The sequence below is a fragment of the Schistocerca americana genome, chromosome 2, assembly GCF_021461395.2.
Source record: "Schistocerca americana isolate TAMUIC-IGC-003095 chromosome 2, iqSchAmer2.1, whole genome shotgun sequence".
Classification (NCBI taxonomy): domain Eukaryota; kingdom Metazoa; phylum Arthropoda; class Insecta; order Orthoptera; family Acrididae; genus Schistocerca; species Schistocerca americana.
The window spans coordinates 797930477-797956254 of NC_060120.1; the positions used below are offsets into that span (position 1 = coordinate 797930477).

Here is a 25778-nt window from a genome sequence, read left to right on the forward strand (position 1 = left end):
CTGATAGTGTAGAATGAATTTTGCAACAGGTATTCTTTCAATTTGCTCTTGAATTTTAGTGCACTGGCCAACAGTCCTGTCTCATAATTTATTAGTTTTCTCAACTGAATTTTCTTTTGATAGCCAAAGTTATCATGTCTTTGGGATTTAACACCTATGTGGAATATGACTCATTGTATTTACTCACAGTTCCTTGCAGGTTGGAAAATTGGCATGCACTTGCACTTTTAATGCAGTTTTAATGGATCTGTCGGGCACCATACCAGAATATCTTTCCGTGTGTGGTATGTCATTGGCTTGGAGAATTATTGAAAGACAGAAATAAATCCATGTCATATACAGTCTCTATGAGAAACAGTTATCTTTATCTTCTTCTTCTTTCTTTTACTGTTTTTCTGCCTCAGGGAAGTATAATAGCATCACTTTAGTTTTTGAGGCATATGAAAGAAACCATACAGATGGTGAATTTAGATTGTTCACTGCTGATGCATTTGTCTGCAGAAAAATATCAATACACCTTAACAGAAAAGAGGTAATGAAATTCCGACTTTATTTATAGCAAGTGAACACACAAAATCTAGAAGGAAAATTATTAATAATTAAGCTATAACTCATTTTGGTTTAGTTTAGGTTTCCCCAAACAAATTTTATAGCCATAAAAACACTGAAAGCAAAATTGTTACTTTAGAAAATCCCCATCCTAGGTTTTATGGTAATAAGATAGAAATATCTTTTTTGTGAAATGATTACTAAAATAAGTGCAATTTGGTTATTTCTCCAATGTTTGACCTTCACTTGTTGTAAAGCCAGTGAAGAGAAAAAGACCAGAAGTGTTCAGCTATAGCATTAACAATAAATTGCTGAATCCATTCTCATTAATTTCATCTAAAGCTAGCATTATGACTTGTCACTTGACTAAACACAGGTGCAGTGTTCAGATGACTTTGGTCAGCTGGAAGAATTCTGGGAAGTGTAACACATCTAAAGAAGACCCTAAACAATATTCTCATGCAATTTATTCTTGTACTGAAGTGTTTTCTGTCCTGGTATTGATCTGAAGGAAGGTGATGGAAGAGAGATAGTGGTGTCCAGAATGAATCATTTATTCTGCAGTGGAGTGTGTTTTGTTTTGAACCTTCCTGACAGATTAAAACTATTTGCTGGACCAGAACTCAGTTATGAAGCATTGCCTTTCATGGGCAATTACATTAAATCAGGATAATTTATTTGCTATTAGATCAACAACAAAGTTTTTCTGTAAACATTTGTGTTGGAATGGTTACTACACATCTTGCAGTGATGTATCATAATTTACATGCAGTTGTTCTTATACATTCTCACGACCTTATGGATGTCTAATGTGTATAGCTTAGCAATGATGGGCAGAAAATAATATGTTTACAATGGATAATTGCCCTTGGTTTATGAGAAAGCTGTTATCAATGGTTGTTAGTGAAGTTTTAACCACTTTACTTGTGTTCAATGTAAGATTGAAAGTGACAACTGACACTGTGAATAAACTTACAAATCCTCTCTCTTGTCTGTTCATGATGGTGATTTGAAATGGACTGAGGAAATTTTGAATCTAAAAATAATCTCATTAAATTACTGTATGAATTAAACTATGATACACTAGGCTGTAAAAATAAATATTAAGTGAGAAGCTTGTTAATTTCTAACTTCGTTCACTCCAGTTCTCTGAAGCTGGATTCAGTACTGATAATTCAAATACCTTAGAACTGTTATCCCAGCACTCTTTGAACACCATTACCTGAAATAAAACTGGGAAATTTAGTTGTTATTAGTAACTGAATATTCTTCTAATGTATTTTGTGAAGTAGCATAATTTTCTTTTATCAGAGATTTGGGTGAACAAAAGCCTTTAATTTAAAAAAAAGTCTTCTGACTTCAAGAAAGATAATATAAGAATTTGTGAATGGCATATTGTATTGAACACATGTTGAAATGATTAGTACCTGCTTGCCATTTCTCTCTAACATTTTAGGTGCTCAGCGTCTGAGTGGAATGTTAAAACAGCCATTTGATCTTTACAAGCCCGGAAGATATGACCAGTATGTAATGGGAATGATTAACCAAGTGCCACAAGCAATGGATGATGGCATTACTCAAGAGGTAAGAAAAAAATGGTTACTTAATACATAAGAAACTCTCTTTGGACAAAATATATTAATCAATGAAAACAAAGCCCACCTTAATCTAAAGAGGAAATTGCTGTTATGTATGTTATGAATTCCTTCTTTTCTATAATACTTTAAGAGAAACATATATTTATTTCTGCTGCCTTTCCAGATTTTTATTACTTATTTTTCCACTTAGCTACAATAACAAACTTTCCATTTGCCAACTGTGGGATTTTTAATTTTTTATCATGTAGTCCTGTTTCATGTCACTGTAAGTCATCAACATTTTTCCAGAGAATAAATTGAGTTTTCAAGTACATTTCTGGAAGCTCCATCCCTGATTGCTATTGAACTCAATGCATTTTCCAGCCTCAATGTTCTTTTATAAGAGAATATTTCTGGTCAAATGCTGTCAAGTCTGTGGTGAATATAGTGGGTTTTTCCAGCAATTCATTTTACAAATCCTTCAGTTCTCCAAATATCAGAGCATCTTTGTGGGGAGGTGCTTTGTCCTGTTGAAAGAATTTTCTTTTGTAGTTCAAGCTTCTTGTCACACATTATTTTCATCCAATTGGTTCATATTCTCACATTGACAAACATTGTTCCAGTTTGGTGATTTAGTTCCTTTATTATCCTGATGAGTACATTGTTCTGTCCTAATTATACACAACATAAATATGTACAAGTTTACAAAATGGGAAGACAGTGTAACATAGGCTACAGTGGGTATTTGTTTACTAAAATATCCCCTTTGTGACACTTTCTCTTGCTGCACTAAATGTTTTGCTTCTGTACCTGAATGCTTTCGATGTTATCCAAATGTTTGATCCCAAAATTTATAATTATGTCTTTGTGATTTAGTTATTTTATTTTTTCTAACCAGATATTTTTCAAAGAATTTGTGATAGCAGGTTGGTCTGGAGATCCAAATCTATTTATTTAATTGCCGGCCGGTGTGGCCGAGCGGTTCTAGGTGCTTCAGTCTGGAACCGCGCGACTGCTACGGTCGCAAGTTCGAACCCTGCCTCGGGCATGGATGTGTGTGATGTCCTTAGGTTAGTTAGGTTTAAGTAGTTATAAGTTCTAGAGGGCTGATGACCTCAGATGTTAAGTCCCATAGTGCTCAGAGCCATTTGAACCATTTGTTTATTTAATTTTTAAATATTTTGTTTCAGTTACACTTAGCAACACTGGAACTTACATTTTTCATACTCTGTGTCAACAGATCACATGTTCATTTTGTTATGCTTGTATGAAAAAAATTGGGAATGTCACGTGTCCTTCGCTGTTCTCATGATTTGAGGGAACGAACAGGCCATTATTGTGTGTGACAAAAATAGTAAGAAAAATACTAAATGAAATGTGTTTAGCTGTCAGAAGCACCATGAATGAAGACTTCAAAGATTACAATAGCAGAGTCTTATCAAAAGATTTCCCACAAAACCCGAAGAAATTCTGGTAATATGTAAAGGCTGTCAATGACAGCAAAGTTAGGTCCAGAGATTCATGAATGCACAGCTGCCAAAACGAGAGTAACAAACTAAAAGCATAAATGCTGAGCTCAATTTTAAAATGTTCCTTTACAACAGGAGATGCAGGAGTGTTATTTGTCTTATTTATATTCTAAAAGCTAATGCCTAGTTTATGCAGCCACTCTCTTCTGTCATTGGCCGTTTGTTTCAGTTCCACGTAAATGTTATTTCCTATCTTCTTCTCCATGTCTTCTAAACACTTCATCCTAGGCTGTCCTCTTCCTTAATTTCTCAGCACTTTCCCTTAAAGAGTACTAATGATGAAGATGTTGTGTTTGATGACTTGAACAATAAATTTTATTTTTCTCTTTTCCATTCCTTTAAGAATCTTCTCTCTTTGTTTATTTCCCCTAAGACCTCCAGGTTGAATTTTCTTTCCATCCAGCTTGCTTTTGTCGTTTTCTGCCATATCCACATTTCAGCAGCTTGAAGGGGATTCCTTTCCAATTCATCCATAATCGAACTTTGACTTCCATAGAGCAGTAAACTGCATACAAATGATTTTGCAAAAGATTTTTTGATGTAGCTGTATTCATATGTGTGCTGCTTAAAATTTTTTTCTCAGTTGTAAATGCAGTTATTGTATTGGTTTTAATTTCTCCCATATTTTCTGTGCTACCATTACTTTTGTTTTCTGTTCATTCACTTTTAATTTCCATAGTTTAAGAGTGTCTGATAGGACTTGCATCTTTCTATTTATTTCTTTTTTAGAGTCCGCAACTTTTATGATTTCATCAGCAAATCTGATGCAATGTGTCCTTTCGCAGTTGGCTTTTATTCCCTTTGTCTTCTCTAATCATTCTTCTGTCCATCCAGTCAATTCGTATTTTTTGTCAAAAACTTTTTCTGGGTCAGAGAAGGTAAGATAAGTTCTGGCATGTAATAACATTGATATTATTCTATAATTGGTGCATTCAACTGTCTTTCCTGCATTGTGTGAATTCTTCTGATATGATTCCTCTTTCATAGCAGTTGCTTATTTCCCTGAATAACTGGGCTTTCATGTTGATACCAAAATATTTCAGCAATTTTGCGTAAATATAACCAACAACGGTTGCTTTTCCTTCTTTGAGATGCTGAAGGGCACGTTCATGTCACATGGTTGGAGGGCCTTGCATTTCTCTGTTACACTCATTGATGTCCTCAATTATATTATTTTCAGTTTTAGGTTTAGTATTTCTTCTGTCATTTGAAGCTTTCTGGGTTCCAGTTTCATTTTTCCTAAAATCTCATTTGTTGCTTCAATTACCCCCATCCTGATATTATTCTACTGCATTCCATTAGCTATTTTATTGTTCATTTCTTCAAAAGTCGTCTTTATTGCTTTTCCTTTCAGTCTTTGTACTGTCCATTTCTTTTCGAGCAATCTCTCGATTCTTTTAAATCTAATATTGCACTTGGCTAACACAAGTGTATGTCCACATCTATGTCCAGATCTGGACAGCTATGCCATGATTTGATCTGATACCTGTACCTTTGCTTCAGTAGGATGTAATGTAACTGAAAGCACCTTTTGTCTGGAACTTCCCATGTGTATGTACTTTTAAGAGGAACTTCAAATAATGTATTTGTATTAACCATATCATTTTGATTGCAGAAATCTACCAAATTTTCATCTATTTCTTTTGTTCCCCAAAGCCTAAATTTCCTGTGAACTTGCTGCCTTTGTAGGACACTGCATTAAAATTGCCCATTATTGCAGCATTATCTTTTTCGCTGGTCAGGAATATTACCACAGTGAAATGAAACAAAGTGTTCATATGGCACTGACGGTTGGGAGACCCCATCTGGGGAATTTTGGCTGCCTAGTTATAAGTCTTTTCAGTTGATGCCACATTGGGTGACTTGCTTGTTGATGACGATGAGAAAATGATGATGACAACAAAACACCCAGTCCCCAAGTGGAGAAAATCTCCGGCCCAGCAACTCGGACCCACAGCATGGCAGACAGATGCGCTGACCCCTCAGCTGAGGAGGCAGACACCATAGGGTAATTCTCATACTGCTTTAAAGATGAGTGGTGTAGGTGTTAGTGTAAAATGCATTCAGAAACATATGAAATTAAACAAGATTCCGGTACCAAATGGAATTCCTGTCAGATTCTCTAAAGAATTTGTAAATTTGTAGCTGAGTTAGCCTCATTTTAACCACATTATACCATAGATCCCTCTTACAAAAAATTGTGTCAAGTAGTTGGGAGAGAGCACAGATAACATCTGTCTGCATGTTGCAGAAGTGATTCCAACATAATGTACGGTATCACTGACATCCATCTATTGTAGATTCTTCAAACATATTCTGATCTCAAACGTACCATGGTATCTTGAACAGAACAACTTTCTCTGTGTCAATGAGCACGCATTTGAAAACTTCGTCATGCAAAATCCAACTTGTGCTTTTCTCCACATGACATCCTGAAAACCATAGAGCAAGTCAGTCAGGTGGATGCTTCTGAAAAGTATTTGACTCAGTACCTTACCAACATAAATTATTAAAAGTATGAATGTATTGGGTATCAAACAACATTTGTGACTGGAGTAAATATTTCTTGGTACGGAAGATACTGCGTGTTATCTTGCATGGAGAGTCATCGTCAGAAGTGGAAATAACTTCAAGTATGTCCCAAGGAATTTTATTGTGGCCCCTGTTGTTCATGTTTTATATTAGTGTCCTAATAGACAATATCAGTAGTAACTTCAGACTTAACACAGGTGATGCAGATAATGAAGTACTATCAGAAAAAAGTTGCACAAATATCCAGGCAGATCTTCATATAGTTTTAAAGTAGTGCAAAGACTGGCAACTTGATTTAAATGTACAGGAATATAAAATTGTGCACTTTTCAACATTCAGAAATGTGATATCCTATGACTGCAATATCTGTGAGTCATTATTTGTCATTAACCTCATACAGTTACCTGGGTGTAAGAGTTTGTGGGGATATGTAATGATATGATCACATAGAATAAGGGCTACATAAAATATGTGGTAGGCTTTGTTTGATTGGTAGAACAATGAGAAACTGAGTCATTCTACAAAGGAGATTACTTACAAATCACTCATGCAGTCCATCTTAGAATTTTGCTCAAGCATGTGGGACCCAGACCAAACTGAACTAATAGATATTGAACGTTTACAAGGAAAGGCAGCACAATCATTTGGGAGGTTTCTTAGACTATTGAGAGAGCATCATGAAACTACTGAAAAGCTTAAATTGGCAGAGGCATGCAAATAGACCCCAAGACTTCTTGTGAAAGCCAACTTACAAAGTTTCAAGAGCCAGTGTTAAGTGAACAACCTGGGGATATTCTACAGCCTCTTGCTTATACTAACATGGAGACCATGAAAACAAGATTAAACCAATTGCAACATGCACACACATAAATTAAACAGTTATTCTTCTTGTATCCCATATATGCAGAGAATGTTGAGAAACCTGAATATTTGATACAATGGGAGATACTGCACATTTTGACTTCATCGTGGTTTACGAAGCATATGTGTGTATCTAGATGTAACTGTTTAATCAGTCTTTTGTAAATTTTCTTTATTCTTCCACATTTTTTGAGGATTTACTGAAATTTACAACTCTATTTGTGATGATTTAGAGTCTCATAATTTTTCTCCTTCAGCATTTTGTCTGCTGTACTCTTGGCTTTGATTCTTTGTCATGTACTCAGGAAAATGTATTGTCTCTCGAATCCATTTGATGTATAGATTTTCTTAATTTTTAGTCAAAGTAGGATTCCCTGCTCTGTAATGACTAATATATGGCATTATTTCTTCATGATATTGTCAAATAGATCACATGTGTATCTATATTTGTGGAATATGACATTTCTGATTTCTGTTTGCAGTCAGTGGAGAAGCTGAATGATATTAATCAGCAGTTTTATTTATCAGCAAAAATCATTCTTCTTTGCAGGTGACAAATCACCTATTTCAGAAACCAACTCATCATTATGGAATGGACCTTGCTTCACTAAATATTCTTCGAGCAAGAGAACATGGCATTCCTAGTTACAATGAATTTCGTGAGTTCTGTGGACTCCAACGGATGGATCGTTTCTCAAGCATGCTTCACATAATGGATAATGCTACTGTTGGCCATTACCACAAGGTTTATGAGTAGGTACTGAACTTTCATATACCCATTTGTATAACCGTGTGTTCAGTTTTAAAAGATTGTGACAGACATGAAGTAATGGTATGGGCCATCTGATTCAAAAGTTGGTGTATAATTCTATTTACAATAAATTTGTTCTTGTGTGAAGGACTCACTGGATACATTAAAATACTGTAGCAATATTATATAATCAATTTCCACAATTTTTGATGGTAATAAAGGCAAACATACAGATTTGAGCCAGTAATTAAATGCAATATGTACACTGTTTTAAGAGTACATTGAAATTCACAAATGTTAAAAACATGAAGCAAAAAATTAGAGTAAACACATGTGAATTTGTAGAATGTGGTAAAAACACTGTTACTGCTCAGTTTAGAGAGGATGAGATGTCAAATTGGCATGGCTTGTGCTACATGCTTGGATATGCAAGTGATTAACATTTCAGTGCATCCACTCAAAGTAGACAGTACTAATACCTTTCACATTCTTTGTATCAGAACAGGTTACAAAATGTATTTCTTATTCAGAAATTGCACTTGAAAATATGTTGTCTGTGAGAAGATCATGTTATACCTCATGTAAGAAGGAGAAAAACTGATCAGCTCATACTGAATCTGATGGCAGCAGGGTAATATCCTATGAGACTGTGATTAGTCATTCCACAGTATTGCAGCTTGTGTCAATTGGGATCCCATGACTGTCATGTGAATACAAAAATCGATGGATTCAGGAGAACCATGCCAAATGCTGTGGAAATCTCTGTATCCTGCTTGAGTAACACCCAAGATGAAAAATATTTAGTTTGCTCAGCCATGCAGGATCATACAGCCACATCATGTACCTTCTGTCAGGATATGGCTTGTTTGAGCTAGACAAGTATCCACACTGATAGTGTGACTACGTCTGCAGCACCATGTATTGTCAGCACAGAGACCATTGCTGCTGCTTTCTTTGGCATGAGAGGAGAGAGGTGAGCCAACAGTGATGCACCCAATGACAACACTGGACCCTAGAGTGGCACAGCTTTGTCTTTCCAGATTAGTTCTGTATCTGCATTTAGCATCCTAATGGAAATATCAATATTTGGAGGTTCCAATGAGAACAAATTTTTTAAGTTTGCAGTCACAATTATCATATGGGCTAAGTTTCTAGTGTGACAGAATGTCATGCCACTAATTACATAACACAATCACCCTGGTTCAGCAAGTGGTAATTTGGACAGCAGCCATTAAATTTCTGACATGTTAGGTCTAGTGGCTGTGCCATACCTTAAGTTTTCTGTGCCATTACCAGGGTACATACACCCTGGGATGACTGGGAAAAATCCCTTAATTTTTCCATCTGGGAGAAATTCGAGAAAATGTGGAAATTTCTAGAATTCTGGGAATTTTACACTGTTTGAGTTTTCAGTTAAATTTTTGTAATTTTAACTGGTAGAAACTGATACTATAACAAAGTTTTTTTATCTTAGCCTGCTACTCCAGAATAATACTGTGGCCATAAAACATAAATCAGAGAATAACACCAAAATAAAACTTCGGTTGCAAAGAAAATGTGCCATTTATAACAACAAAACACAGTGAACACACAAGCATCTGCTGACTGCAAAATGAGTCAAAGGTTATGCAGTACTTTGTAATAATAGGGTCTCTCACACATTTAATAATGTTGTCAAACCGTTAATATATTGACCATTTAAGGGTTTGTATTAACGTACTGTCAATACAAAACATATAGAAGAGCAGCTGGCCTATGGATGGCCCTTAAAATATTCTCAATACTATCAGTTCATATTGAATATGTGAGGAGGTCAAGTATTAATAGTCGAACAATATCCACCATTCACATGTTGACAGGCTTCATGAACCAGCCACACGGCATTAGTGTGCACTGTTTATGTTTTCAATTCACCTTCGGGCAAATTATACCTCAGATTCAATTTTTCAAAGTAGTCTTTTAACACAAAACATTATTGATAGGTTAAGGCAATGGTAAACATTGTATATATCACTTTAGGAGGTCAATGGAGGATTCTCAAAAACACTGCTTACTTTATTAATTAAAAAAAAAGCATAGGTTCGTGAATTACACAGCAGTTTGGAAAAACCCTTCCTCTTCAAAAAATGTATGTCATGTATCTGTAGTGACTAGTAAGAGGTCTGTGAAATGCATGTGAATTTAACCAAATTATCACAAGTTGTAAGAGATGTTTTACATTAATTATCTGAACATATCCTTGACAGAGAGTTGCAATTGCTTCACAGGTTTCAGGTGTTTGCTGATATTACAGAACTAAATTTCGATTCGGATGACCTGCCTGTTGCCAGATATCTCAAAGTTATGGTACTCTTAATCTCTTGTCAACTGTAGTTACCTCTCTCATAAACATATTTTACTTCTTTGTTTGGTCTCATATCATCATTAATAACTCATTGTATAGTGTGGGACATATAGGAAAATAATTTATGAAAGCTTTTGGGTCTGTGGTTCTGATTTCAGCAAGGAAATTAACATGTGCCCAGCTGCTCCATTTTTAACCACTCTCAGAATCATTTCCTCTTTTTCATTATTTTCTGTTGCTTGCAAGCTATAGCTAATATAATCGCAGCACAAACTTTCTTTTGGGTATTTAATATGTTAACTTTGTAAAACCACCTCGTCAACCGACAATTTTTGTCAATATTTTTGATGGTGTGATGTCGCTTCAGTATATTGAAGGTTTGACAAACTGAAGTTGTCAATAAATATTGAATGTGTGCAGACCCCTACTTTCAATGTATCTTTCTCGTAGACATCGTATCGATGAGTGTGATGTCGCAACTGTTTAGATATCTAACAGGTTGCAGGAAAATATTGTGAATGATGGTTTGAGAAGCATTACTTTCAAAGTAAATTTCCTTGTACGCAAGATAGTTGTGTTACATGTGAGACTGTGTGATGAATTTCTTAAATTATGGAGCATTAGACTCTCATTCAAAACTTAACACTGAGGAGCAGCCCATGGAAAGAGTCTGAGCATGAGCCCAGAAGGTCAGACATTTATGCCATAATTTAAAATTTTACTGGCATATTTGTGTTTGATATATCTTAAGCAATAACACATGCTGAAAAAGACCAAGTTTCAATGTTAGTTTTTCGTATTATTTTAGTTCTTTCATAGATTACAAATTATGCAATAACAATGGCAAAAAGTTTTCCTATCAATCAAAAAAGTGTGGAGTGAGTTTTTGAGCAATTTTATCCATAATTTGTTTTTCTGTAGAAAAATTGACATTCTCAATGGAAGGTGTAACCCATGAAATGTTCAGTGCACAGCAGTGAAACTTATAATCGTGCTAAACAGAAATACTCAGCTGCCGTAATTGAAGCCATGCTCTTAGGATCCTGCCTAAACACACCCTCAGAAAAAAGCAGCAAAAATTTTTTGAAGACCAATAGTATATGTGAAAGCTTAGCTTTTCTTGTAGCTATATTGTATGTATATTAATTTAAACCATTAACTTTTCCTTTTTGTGTCTTCTCACTACTTGACAATGGTGTTTTTATTGGCTGACTACATAATGTATGATATGCTCTGAATATCTGGTATCATTGTCTGGCAAGATCACGTGACATGAGCTATGATTGGCTGATGAAAGCAGATCACACAGTGAAATCTCAACTTCAGTTTTTCAGAAGCTGCCATGCTGTATTTGGTGGAATTCGTCTTTATACTTACATAATAGAAAAATATGCAGAGTAAGAGTTGCTGTGCATCAAATAGCTTTCCAAAACACATCGTTTTTTGATGGGTTTCATTTCCTAAAATGCCAGGAAGTTTCATGCCAATTTATAAAATCTACACCATTCAAAGGATGATACATTTTACAGGTCAAGGGAAAGTATATTCTCACTTAATTCACAAAAAAGTACTTTCAGCAGGGGTATAGTGTATTTTTATCCAGGAAAAAGTGTATTTTCACCCAAGAGAAAGTTATTTTTAACTGGTAAATCTGGGGAAAATCTGGAATTTTTTTTTCCTGTCTGCATGTGCACCCTGATTATCTTTCAGTAGGGTGGCCCAAGAGTGTATATTGTCCATGCTTTTCTGAGCATCCTTGATAAAGAGGAAGTTCAGCTGTTATCATGGCTAGCATGTAGGGGAAGAGTGGGAACTGTGAGATGTAAAAGTTGAAATCCAAAGTACACTTTTAAAAATATCTTTATCAGTTTAATATCTTGTGGTAACCATGTATACTGTGCTTAAGTATGTTCAAAGTGGTACAATAATATTTAATTGTATTGTCTTTCCTTTAAAAAAAAATAATCATGAAAGTGTCTCACTGTACCCTTGAATTTTTAATGGTGTGTACAGTGAGACAGTGCCTCAAATTCTAATGAACATCATAAGAAGAAAAGTTGATCTTAAATGAAACAGCAGATTGTTGTCTTTTGTTTTGCTGTGTATTTTAGTAGGGTGTCAATGAATGAAATATCTGGAACTACAGGCATCACAAATTTGTTCTCTAGTTTCAAACTTTTATTAAGAAATGTAACTTTGCTTTTGGATGACTCTCATACAGTTGAAAGAATTTTTCCTACATAATATATTTTCATTTTTGCCTCAAACTCTATTAAAACAAAGTCACCCACTTTGGGTGAGCACTTTTAAGTTTTCAAAGTTAACCATTTCTGTTTCTGAAATCAGTTGTGTCTGATAAAAGGTCTCATTATAAGAAGAATCTTGCAAAATTAATTCACTTCTGTCAGCATTAGTTTCATCAACTAGGAATAAAGCTCACTTGGCTTTAGGTCCCTTAATGTCTTTTTGTTTCATTTTCATTTGAAGTTCATTCCTTTCTGGTGTGTTGGTCGCAATCGTTGTTTTTCCTTTAGGCTATCAGCGACTGCAACTTTTTCTTGGTTTTGCATTTGGGAAACCTCATATGTGTTCTGGAGAGAAATAAGACATTGATGCAGATTTTCTATGTGATTGTGAAGAACTGGATGCTATAGACTGTGCTTCACTTTCATCATGTGATGGGTGTCCGACATCAGTTTCAGGTTTAAGGTCTTTTTCGGGTGATGTGTGTGTTTCCAGGCTTTCATTTAGAGGTCTGTCAGTAATAGAGGATGGAAGAAAATCATCCTCATAGAACACATGGCGATCTAAAAGAAATATTCCTGTATTATTAAATCCGGCATTGATATTGACAGGAGTCATTCCTCAGGGATATTCTATCCCCACACACTGAGCAACATTGTAAATTGAAAATGTTTATTGGTGCAATGCAGTGGAATTGTCAGAATTATTATCCCATTCTCTTTGCACAGATCTATTGCCTCTATTGAGAGGTGGCCTCTCACAATTATCCATCAGTAACAAAGATGGATTTGCTTTTGAGCTGGCAGCGAACTTGATGAAGTGGTGAATGACCATCACAAAACATTCTGAGTTCATCCAGCCTCCTTTAATGGTAAGACCTAATGTTCCAGCAGGTGCTCCTAATATCATATGATCTTTAAAATTCACTTGTGGAAATATCATGATGGGGGGGTAGGCTGTTACCGAGAGCATTTATAATAAAACATGTCATAACCAGTGTTCCACGTTCTGCACTGGTTGCCTTATTAACTTGTTTTATACCCTTTAAGGCCAAAATCATCTGTGACTTCTGCATCACTGTTGTTCCAGTTTTATCAAGATTGAAAATATGTGATCCATCAGCCAAATTTGGATGATGTTTGATTACTTCTTCCAGTTTATCAAAGAAATTTGACACATTAAATTTATTAAAGCCTGTAGCTCTAGATAAGCTGCATCCTTCCGGAGTTCGAGGAAAGTGTTTAGGGAATCTCTGTCGAAAACCTTTCATCCAGTCAATAGATGCTTTCTCACTTTCAGTCCAGGCTTTGGGTAAAACAGGAGAGTGTTTAGGGAATCTCTGTCGAAAACCTTTCATCCAGTTGATAGATGCTTTATCATTTTCAGTCCAGGTTTTGGGTAAAACAATGTTATTTTTAATACCTAATTCATAAGCTAAGGTATGGCAGTTGTTCATAGTAAGTCCTTAAAACATTTTAGAACACACAACTAAATATTCACACAAACTAAGCTCCAATTCTGGTGGAAAAATGCGGTTCACTGAAAAGTTAGGACACATATTTGAAGAGTCATCCTCATGATATTTCTTAATGTATCAACTAACTGTTTGAAAGGATAAGCCTTTCGGCTTGGATGCACTCCTGATGCTCATTTTATTTTCGATCACCAGCATGACAGCTTCCATCATTGAAGATTCTGAAAACCTTCCTATTTCCTTATCAATCTTGTTTCTCCTGGGCATTTTATAACCTAAAAGAAAAGTTTGCATACTAAAATCTAGAGAAATCACTGTTTTATACAGCAAGCATGCATTGTCAGACACTATGAACAAGCACTGGGAACAGTGAGACATGTCTCACTGTACCCTCATTATTCATGTCTCACTGTTCCCAGTTGCAAACTTTTTTCAAAATGGCCCTAAACACATTTGGCTTAAAGCAACATTTCAATGAAGGGGATTTATATGCCTTGGAAAACCATAGTTTTGAGTGACTAATGAAATGATTTGAAAATACCGATGGTCTATTCAGAAACCAGCTATGTAAATTTAGCAAAAATATACATTTAATACCTCTAAGTGCAGATATACCAACAACAAAATCACAACAAGAATGTCAAGTATGAAACGTGGAAATCCATAGACTAAATAATAATGGTTACCACATTCACAGTAGGTACCAACAACTGAAACCAAAATTCCAGAGATAAAACTAATGTCTCACTGTTCGCACTGTATCACTGTTCCCACTCTTCCCCTACTGCAGATCTCCCACCCACTGAAAAATCTGTTCATGGATTGCCAAGAGACTGGAACATTGCTATTCATCAAATATCATGTTTGGTGGACTCTGGCATAGAGATGTAGGATCATGAAGTGACATATCCAGATAGGACATCCAAGCTCAGCTCACTGCCCAGCCAGGCTAGGGTCATTGTTGCTGCCCAATGTGGCAGCTCTGTGCACTATATTTTGCACCTGGAAATTTAGTCATGTATTCTTCTTATCTAATGAAGCTATATGGTTCCACAGACTATTTAAAGGCTCAAACATCACTGGTGTATATGTGCAGTCTGAAGTGACAAATGAAAACTTGTACCTAAACTGGGATTCGAAACTGGGTCTCCTGCTCACTAGGAAGGTATGCTAACCACTATGCCACCCTGACATGGTGGCTGTGCACAACTATCCTCCCTGAAACCCAGCCATAGGTGCTTTTAATCAGATGAAACTATGTGGTTCCAGAGACCATTTCAAGTCTCAAATATCACTGGTGTATATAGGCAGACTGAAGTGATGAATCAATATTTCTATACTTGGCATTTGATCTGCACACCTGTAATACTGTAGTGCTGCAATTATTTTTTTTTAGATTAGATTTACTTTCATTCCAATTGATCCGTAGTGAGGAGGTCCTCCAGGATGTGGAACATGTCAGAAAAACAACAATACATGACAAATATTTAAACTAAAACAAATAAGCTAATGTACCATTCCACAGGTCCCAAGTGGAATGATCGTCATTTTTTAATGAACACTAAGAGTCATTTTACAAATACTATTGCACTGAATTTAAAATAAAAAAGTTTTTTATTTATTTATAAGGTAAGAAACATGTAATACAACTACTGTAATACTTATTTACAATGAACACATTACTGCACTGAAATGGTGCAGAAGTTAGATTATACTTACACACACACACACACACACACACACACACACACACACACACACACACACACACACACACACACAAATTTTCAGTGAACACATTACTGCACTGAAATTGTGCAGAAGATATGTTGTACTTATATACAAATCAGTTGGTTTTCCTCAGAAATTCATCAATGGAGTAGAAGGAGTTGGCCACCAATAAATCCTTTAGGCTTCTCTTAAACTGAATTTCATTGGTTGTTAAGCTTTTTATGGCTGCTGGCAAGTTATTGAAAATGTGTGTTCCTGAATAATGCACACCTTTTTGTACAAGACTAAGTGACTTTAAATCCTTGTGAAGATTATTCTTATTTCTAGTATTGATTCCATGAATTGAGCTATTGGTTTGAAAAAGTGATATATTTTTAATGACAAATTTCATTAAGGAATAAATATATTGGGAAGCTGTAGTTAGTATCCCTAGTTCCCTAAACAGGCTTCTGCAGGATGTTCTTGAGTTCACACCACATATAATTCTTACTGCACGTTTTTGTGCCCGGAAAACTTTAGCTTGGCTTGATGAATTACCCCAGAAAATAATCCCATATGACATTATGGAATGAAAGTAAGCATAGTATGCCAGCTTTTTCATTTTTATATCCCCTATGTCTGACAAAATTCGCATTGCAAACAGAGATTTGTTAAGACGCTTCAGCAGTTCTGTGGTGTGCTCCTCCCAGTTGAATTTATTATCAAGCTGTAATCCCAAGAATTTAACACCGTCCACTTCTTCTATCTTCTTGTCATCATATGTTAGACATATACTCTTGGGACACCCCTTACAAGTTCTGAACTGCATGTAGTGTGTTTTTTCAAAGTTTAGTGACAAAGAATTGGCTAGGAACCAGTGATTAATGTCTACAAATATTTTATTGGCTAATCTTTCTAAGACTACACTTGATTTGCTATTTATTGCAATGTTTGTATCATCAGCAAACAAAACAAACTTGGCATCTGGTAATGTTACTGATGAAAGATCATTGATATACACAAGAAAAAGTAAGGGCCCCAAAATGGAACCTTGTGGGACCCCACATGTAATTAGTTCCCAGTTGGATGATGCCTGATAGCTTGATACATGTCTCTTTCCTAATAACACCCTTTGTTTCCTGCCAGAGATATAAGATTTGAACCATTTTGCAGCATTTCCTGTTACACTATAATATTCTAGTTTACTTAAAAGGATATTGTGATTTACACAGTCAAATGTCTTTGACAGATCACAAAATATACCAGTTGCCTGCAATTTTTTGTCTAATGAATTAAGTACATTTTCACTGTAAGTGTAGATAGCCTTCTCAATATCAGAACCTTTTAGAAATCCAAACTGTGACTTTGACAGTATGTTATTTGAGATAAGATGGTTATAAAGACGACTGTACATTACTTTTTCGAAAATTTTTGAGAATGCTGGCAACAGTGAAATTGGACGGAAATTTGATGCTATTTCTTTATCTCCCTTCTTAAACAGTGGCTTAACTTCAGCATATTTCAGCCATTCGGGAAATATTCCACTGATAAACGACTGGTTACACAGATAGCTTAATATGTTACTTAGCTCAGAATCACATTCTTTAATTAACTTTGTTGATATTTCATCATACCCACTAGATGTTTTTGATTTTAAAGATTTTATGATGGACATTATTTCTGTTGGGGTAGTGAGGGTCAAATTCATATTATGGAAGTTACTTGAAATGTCTGGTCTAAGGTAATCCATAGCAGCATCTACCGAACCTGACAACCCCATCTTTTCAGTAACAGTTATAAAATGTTTGTTAAAAAGTTCTGCAACACTATACACATCTGTCACCAATGCATCATTTACTCTTAATGCTATTTGTTCCTCTTCATGTCTGGTTCTACCGGTCTCCTCCTTCACTATATCCCATATTGTCTTTATTTTGTTATCTGATATGACTATCTTTTCCTTGTAATATATTTGCTTTGACATCCGTATTACAGTCTTTAATATTTTGCAGTATTTCTTATAATGTGCTATAGCATCAACATTGGAAATGTTTCGGATTGACAGATACAGTTTTCTTTTTGTTTTACAAGATACCCCTATTCCTCGAGTAATCCATGGCTTCTTTGTAGACTTTGCTCTAACCTTGGTAAGTTTTGGGTGAAAGCAGTGTTCAAATAAGGTAAGCACTTTATTAGCAAAAATGTTATATTTTTCATTCATGCCATGAGCACTGTAAACATCAGTCCAGTGAATGTCTCTGAGGAGTGTCCTAAAATAATCAATTTTTGGCTTACTGATTACCCTCTTGAGCTCAGATTTAACAGATTTTATATCTTGTTCAGTATTAACATTTAACAGAAGGAACTGCATGTCATGGTCTGAGAGGCCATTGACTATTGGTTTTGTAATATAATTTTGTTCATTTGACTTTTCTATAAAGATATTATCAATGGCTGTTTGTGAGCAAGTGGTTATCCTAGTGGGGAACTTTACTGTGGGAATTAAGTTGAATGATAGTGTTACTAACTCAAATAGGTTCTTATTGGGAGAGTCTTTAAGGAAATCTACATTGAAATCACCAGCAACCACTATTTCTTTGTTTTTGGTTGTTAAATGGGCCAGTACAGCTTCAAGGTGGTTTACAAACAGATTAAAGTTACCTGCAGGTGCTCGATATACACTTAATATTATGAAAGATTTTTTGTGAAATTCTAATTCTGTTGCACATGCTTCCATATGCTGTTCTAGGCAAAATTTATGAATGTCTATGTTCTTAAATTTATGACAGTTCCTGATGAATGTGGCGACTCCTCCTTTCTCCATTTCTGATCTACAATAGTGAGATGCTAACCTAAACCCTGTAACACTTAAAAGTTCTATACCAGTGGTCACATGATGTTCAGAGAGGCAGATTATGTCAGCTGGGTTTGAAGACTCTAATTCATCTATGCAGATAGTTAATTCATTAATTTTATTTCTCAGTCCTCGAATATTTTGATGCAATAAAGATAGCTGACATTTCACATTGACTGACTTAAAATTGGATGGAGTTAAAATATCTGCTGACAGTTGAAAATTCTTAACCAATGGCTGTTTATGTTGATGTAATAAGCTGGAATTATGTTTTTTGATTTCTTTCTCAAACTGAAGGTTTGTCTCAGTTCTAACCTCTCTTAAAATTTGTTTTCTTTCTGTCCTCCCTACCCTAAAAAAGGGTCTTTTCTGAATCCTATAACCACTGGTATTTTACCACTCATGACAGTGCCTCCCCCCTTTAACTTTCCTGCTATTTCCCCAGCCAATTTACCCTTCCCCTTCCTGTTGAGGTGAAGGCCATGCCTAGTATAATCCCACCTACTGACAGAATCAACATGAACCACACCAATGTGTGACCCCGCACCCGACATGAGCAGCCGTTCCAGCTCCAAATTAACTCTCTTGACAGAAGAGTTCAAATGAGGTCGGTCATGGCGCCCAAGAACAGATACAAACTCAACACTGGTATGCCTCGATGCTGATGCAATCTTCGCCAGGTCACACTCTATGCTGTACCCAGGATCTCTGTCAATACTGTTACCTGCCCCACCCACTATAACCACGGTGTCTTCCTTAGTGAAATCTTTGCAAAGTGATCCTAAATCCTCTGTCACCTGCTCCAGACCAGCACTAGGTTTAAAAAAATTGGTGACCTGGTATTCTGATCCTAGTTCATCCTGCAAGAGTTGGCCAACACCTCTTCCATGGGAACTACCTAACAACAACACTTTCTTTCTCTTTACTGATTTCCCTACATTCTTACTTTTCAATTTGCTGCTGAAAGTTTGTTGTGCCCTGTCTACACCTGTAACTGCTTGAGGCTCACCAGCTTCTAACTGAAGCAACAGGTCAAATCTATTTTCCACATTCACCACAAAGCTGTCAGACAAAGTTCTAGGCCTGTTCCTCCTGTTGCCTGTTGCCACTTCCCACCTCTCTTTACCCTTCTCCCTCCTTAACCTGTCAAGATCTCCCCTGGCCTTGTCTAACTCAGCCTGAAGGGCAGCAATTTTCCCCTCCTGTTCCAGTATCTTCCTATCTCTACTATAAGTCATGGCTTGTGATTATTTGTGTTCTAAAGATGGATGTCGAATATGCAAGAGCTGTTTGGCTTTATTCAGTGTACTTAATCAGCATCTGATGTAACGAGCTTCATTATACCTTCTGAAAAAGACAATTTTAAAATTGTCGAAACCTAGATCAAGTGTTCCAATAAACCTTTATTTGGCCGATTTTCTTCTAGCTCTCTAAGTTTATATCAGTTTTAAGGACCAGCAGTTTATGTAGCTCAGTCTCAACTGCAGATTAGAATTAATTCCTTTTCCCAGTAATTTCAATCAGAATTCATATTTAATTAGAATAATTTCAAGCAGGTGTTCAGATAATATTGTATGAGGTTCAACTTTGTAAAATACGTCAGGTGTAAGGCAGGTGGCAACATCAAAAGCTTATCAGAGTCTCACTTTATGGAATAAAACCTGAGGAGAAAAAAATTTGGAAAGATGCTAAATCAGAATCTGTGTAATGGGAAGTCAAAAATTTATTAGAATTGAGTCTCATGATGATTAAGGAAGGTATCTAAAACAACATAGCCCTTCATGTCTTTTATTGTCTCAGGGCTTATTATTATTGAAGTAGCCCTGTGATCTATAAGATATGACATAAAGTTGATGGAATAAGTATGTTTTGACCATCATAGTAACATGGGAAGATTGGCAGTTCTTACTCTGTTCTTGTTCTCTCCCTCATTGTTACAAGTTTTCAAGTCAAGAATGTTGACTGCAGTTTTGTTTCTGTACAACTGTATTTTCTCATTGTGACAGTGGAAAGTAATCATGATTTTTCAGCAGTAGCTTGTGAAGATGTTTCTTGTGAGAACAGGATGAGGGGGATTCAGTGATCCTTTAAATAATGATGTGTCATTGTAGAGAGTGTCTTGTAAAGAGAATTTGATTTTTCAAGTGGGTGTGAAAGTTCAAAGCAGCAAGCTTAAAAGGAGGATGATAAGTTCATCATTCACAATGTTTTCTCTGTGCAGAAGTGTGAACAAGTCACATAACTGTGCAATGGTCATAGTGAGTTCCACTAACAGGAGTTTATGAAATGGCTACATGTTTTTTGCAAAAAAGAACCCAATTTGCAGCAAAGCAAACTGTGGATGCTTCAGCATACCAATGCAGACACTTACATAGCTCTGTCATGCAGTTTTCAATTTTTGTAGTCTGCACAGTCTTGAAGCATCTGTTGTACTTTCTGGAGTTGGCTCCTTGTAATTTTGTTTATTTTCCGAAATTAAACCAAATATGAAAGAGCATCATTTCCAAGCTATCAAAAAGCCATTATCAGAGGCACTTCAATAATATTAAAATACCATAACAATTTAATGGGTGCTTTGAAGTCTGGTAAAAAGAAGTGATGGATTGAATTGCAGTGTAGCTAGATTAAAAAATGCTATGTGTAAATATGCTACTTTTCCAATAAATGATTTTCTATAATTATGCTATACAATTCATGATACCTTATTTGTACCAAGAAATATTATTTTGTCATTTCTCCATTGGAGAATGTATGTGCTGCACTGTTCATCTCAGGTCAGGTTTATTTAGATTTACAAGGAAGCCCAAAACCATTAAATTGAAACCTGTGATCATGACTCTCTTTTTACAGTTCTCTGATTTTAAATACCATGTTCACAAACAAAATTCCCTACATAGGTCATATCTTTGTCAATGAAAGGGAGAATTAAGGTTCTTTTCTTTGGTTGTTTTCTACTAGTAGCATTTTCCTTTATTCTGTTTAACTATATTTCTTTGAAAACTCGCTACCTTTGATTATATTCGTGCATGTGTCAGTAGTTTCTACAGATGTTATGGTGAACTAATAACTCACTATAAGCCTTGAAAGATTTTGTGGTAATTGTCTTATGTGCAGATGTTTACTTTAACCTTTGCAGATATCCATTTGTAACCTTTTAATATTCAAACAAACAGATAGAAAACAGTATCTCATTAGTTGCAGAAAGCCATGTTGCAACTCTGTGCTATGTACGATAAAGTAAACCTTATAAGCTGCCTAGTTGTAAAAGTTTGTGTGTTTCCCACAGATGCTTTCTTCTTTTGTATACAAAGACATGCTGCCATAATTTTTTCCCATAAACTGAACATCAAAACCACTTCCACAGTGGTTTGTGTAATATCATATTTATAACAAATTGCACATGACATTTGATACTAATCATTGATACTAACCATTGTACATGTTTTTTTGTGTAGCCATCCAGATGATGTGGACCTCTGGTCAGCAGGAATAGCAGAAAGGCCTCTGCCAGGAAGCATGGTTGGGCCTACATTCAACTGTATTATTAGTAAAATGTTTCACAAGTTGAAATTTGGAGACAGATTTTGGTATGAAAATGATGGATGGCCCAGCATGTTTAGCATAGGTAAGTGTATAATGCAAGCTGAAAGCACTAAATAATTGTTTTAAGTATAAAGAAACACTATTTTGATGTTACAGTAGTATTCAGATACACAGACTGCAAGCACCCTGAGCAAAAAAAAAAAAAAAAAAGTTACACTCAGGAGACTGACACTGTGTAATAGCATTTTTTTAGCCTTGATAATGGCCTCTGTTTGGCAAGGAAGTGAGTCCATAAGTTTCTTAAAGTCTGTTATATCCAGATCGAGTTAGCTGAGATAGCCCATCTTCTAACTATAATCTATCATAGATCTATCAAACAAAAAACTATGACCAGTTCTTGGAAAAAAGCACAAGCCACACCCATCTACAAAAAGGGTAGTAGAAGTGATCTACAAAACTACCGTCCTATATCCATGACACTGATTTGTTGTGGAATCTTAGAACATATTCTGATCAGGTTATCTTCCATTCAGAAGGCTGTTGCACTCAGCGACTGTTATATTGACTTGTAAATTATAGATCGGAGCGATCAATTGTCCTTTTTAAATGTAATGCCTGTTGGTCGGGCATCATCCACAGTTCATTGAATGCTACTCAATGAACTGTGGATGAAGCCCAACCAACAGGCATTACATGCATTGAGCGAAAATAAGAGTGCATTGGGAATGGCTAGCTTCTAGCCGAAATCTAGATTTGCACAATAAAATTTAAAAAGGACGATTGATCGCTGCAACCTATAATTTACAACATATTCTGAACTCAAACATAATGAGGTATCTTGAATAGAGTGATCCCCTCAATGCCAACCAGCATGGATTCTGAAAACATCGACCAGGTGAAACCCAACTCGCGTCTTCTCACATGACATACTGAAAGCTTTGGGTCAAGGCAGTCAGGCAGATGTAATATTTCTTGGTTCCTGAAAAGCATTTGAAACCTATGCTTATTGTCAAAAGCATGATCATGTGGGGTATCAAGTGAAATTTGTGACTGGATTGAGGACTTTTTGATAGGGAGGGCGCAACATGTCATCTTGGAGGGAGAGTCATTTTCAGATGTAGAAGTAACTTCAGATGTGCCCTAGGAAAGTGTGTTTGGCACTCTTGCTGCTTCATGACCTTGCAGACAATATCAATAGTAAAATCAGACTTTTTGCAGATGATGCAGTTCTCTATAATGAAGTACTATCTGAAAGTAGTTCCATGAATATTCAGTCAGATTTTGACAAAATTTCAAAGTGATGCAGAGATTGGTAACTTGCTTTAAATGTTCAGAAATGTAAAATTGCACACTTCACAAAATGAAAAAACGTAATGTTCTTAACTGTAATATCAATGAGTCAATGCTGGAATCAGCCAACTCATACAAATACAAGGGTGTAACATTTTGTAGGGACATGAAATGGAATGATCACCTAGGCTCAGTTGTGGGTAAAGCGGGTGGTCGACTACAGTTTATCGGTAAAATATTGGGGAAGTGCAGTCAGTCTACAAAGGAGATTACTTACAGATCACTTGTGTGACTGGTTCTAGAATATTTCTCAAATATGTGGAACCAACCTGCACCAAATAATACTAACATGGGATACTGAACATATACAGAGAAGGGCAGCGCAAATGGATGCAGATTTGTTTGATCTGTGTGAGAGTATCACAGGGGCACTGAAGGAACTGGACTGGTAGACTTGTGAAGATAGACATAAACTATCCTGAGAAAGTCCATTAACAAAGTTTTGAGAAACGGCTGTAGATGATGAGTCTAGGAATATACTGCAACCCTCAGTGTATCACTGACATAGGGATCATGAGGATAGGATTAGAATAATTACTGCATGTACAGAGGCATTCAAACAATCATTCTTTCCACGCTCTATATATGAATGGAACAGGAGGACACCTTAACAACTGGTACAATGGGACATACCCTCTGCCATGCACTTCACCGTGGTTTGCAAAGTATAGATGTAGATGTAGATTGGTGATTACACCTAAAAAATTGTGAAGACATGGATTGATTTGTTTCACTCACAGTTCCAAATAGTCCTAGACATTTGCTATGGATTTGACACCAGAATGGTGGAAGGGATCAAAATGACTCCTGTCATGATTTTTCCCACAATTTCATATCTATTTTTTTTATTTTTATCATGAAATCATATGAATTTTCCTAATTTTTTTCTTCTCATTGTGATTCTGTACTAAGATTAGCGAAATATTAATATTTTCTTGGACATTTCATTTGACATACCTAGAATGGCAGAAGGGATCGATTTGACACCACTCCAATTTCTCTGTTAAAGATATGCAGATAATCCAGTAATGAAGCAACAACAATCAGCAATCATGCAGAGTTGTTGCTGCTATTTGTTGTATCTTTGCATGCGTGCTTTCCAATCTGTCACAGTTTATATCATTTCATTCTGGTAATATTTATTGTTCATGACAGATGTTTTTGAACATATCTTGTCAGTGTGGACTTTCTGATGAATGATATATATCTTAGAGAATTCCAACTTTTAATCAGAAATTGACAAGGATTTTTTACCAGAGACAAGTGAAGATGAAGATGAAGACATTATAAACAAGTAGGAATTAGTGAAAGAGGATTCAGATGCTGATCTATGTCAATCTTCACCTCATACATTGGAGCAGGTCAATTGAATGCCTCTACAAAGATGGCTGTGAGGGATGGAACCAAGTGGTTGATTGCCAGTTTTTCATCTTCTGGAAGAAGGTTGCCTTTAAAAATTCTACAGGAGAGAGACAGTCCCACTGCTTATATTTACCAGTGAGTAGATGACTCTGTCATAATTCCTTTGCATCTTATTTTTGAAAAAGCAGCACATCATCTCATGGAAATGTAAGCACAGCTAAATGCTAAAAAAGTACTAAAAAGCAATGACTGGACCATATCACTTGAGAAGCTAGAAAAATTGATAGCCTTCATACTTGCTTGGGGTTTCATTTGTGCAAAAGGAATGTCGGGAGATGATTTTGCTCATACTCTTGGGGGCCTATTTTCATCAAGGATATTATAACATACAACAGATTTCAGGAGCTTCTCAGATTTCTCTGTTCAATCAAAGATCAACATTGGCTGAAAGCCTGCCAGCTAACAAATTCACTCTTGTGTGTGAGGAGAAAGTTCATAGAAAAGAGTATTTTTACTTATTACATTCAAGAAAATATAAACCTACATGAGCAACTATTATTGAGCAAAACATATGGGCAACAAACCTGACAAACATGGTCTCAGATTCTGCATTGCTGCCAGTGTTGTGACAAAGTGTATGTGTAATACTTTTCCATACCTTGGAAAAGAGTACATACATAGAGAAAAGCAACCACACAGAGAGTATGTTGTTCTGCATCTAATGGAGCCACACTTACTTCAAGGAAGAAAGGTGATGACAGATAAGTTTTTCATGTCTTTTCAAATTGCTAAGAAGTTCAAAGAAAACAAACTTCCTTACTTGGTACAATCAACAAGATCTGTCGTGAGAACCCTGTTTAAGTAAAGAAGCCAAATGCTGAAATACAATCCACCACCATCCTGCACCACATTGACAACACATGCCACATGATAACTGTATACCAAGGAAAGAAGAATAAAAACGGCTTTCTTGTGAGTACACTGCATACTGAAGGAGCAATAATCAAAGAAGGAAAGAAGAGACATAATACCACAACATTCCACAATGCAATAAAATATGAGGTGTATGTTGTTGATCAAATGGCCCACAAGTACAGA

At 35.9% G+C, this 25778-nt stretch overlaps 1 protein-coding gene across 1 annotated transcript in view; it reads left to right on the forward strand.

The window, feature by feature from the left end:
* LOC124594442 (peroxidase-like) overlaps positions 1 to 25778 on the forward strand; it is a 137609-nt gene that overhangs the window by 92534 nt on the left and 19297 nt on the right. The window contains exons 12-14 of the mRNA XM_047132817.1: positions 2006 to 2133; positions 7599 to 7801; positions 21881 to 22050. Coding sequence (XP_046988773.1) covers positions 2006 to 2133; positions 7599 to 7801; positions 21881 to 22050 — 501 coding nt within the window. The remainder of the gene's footprint in view (positions 1 to 2005; positions 2134 to 7598; positions 7802 to 21880; positions 22051 to 25778) is intronic.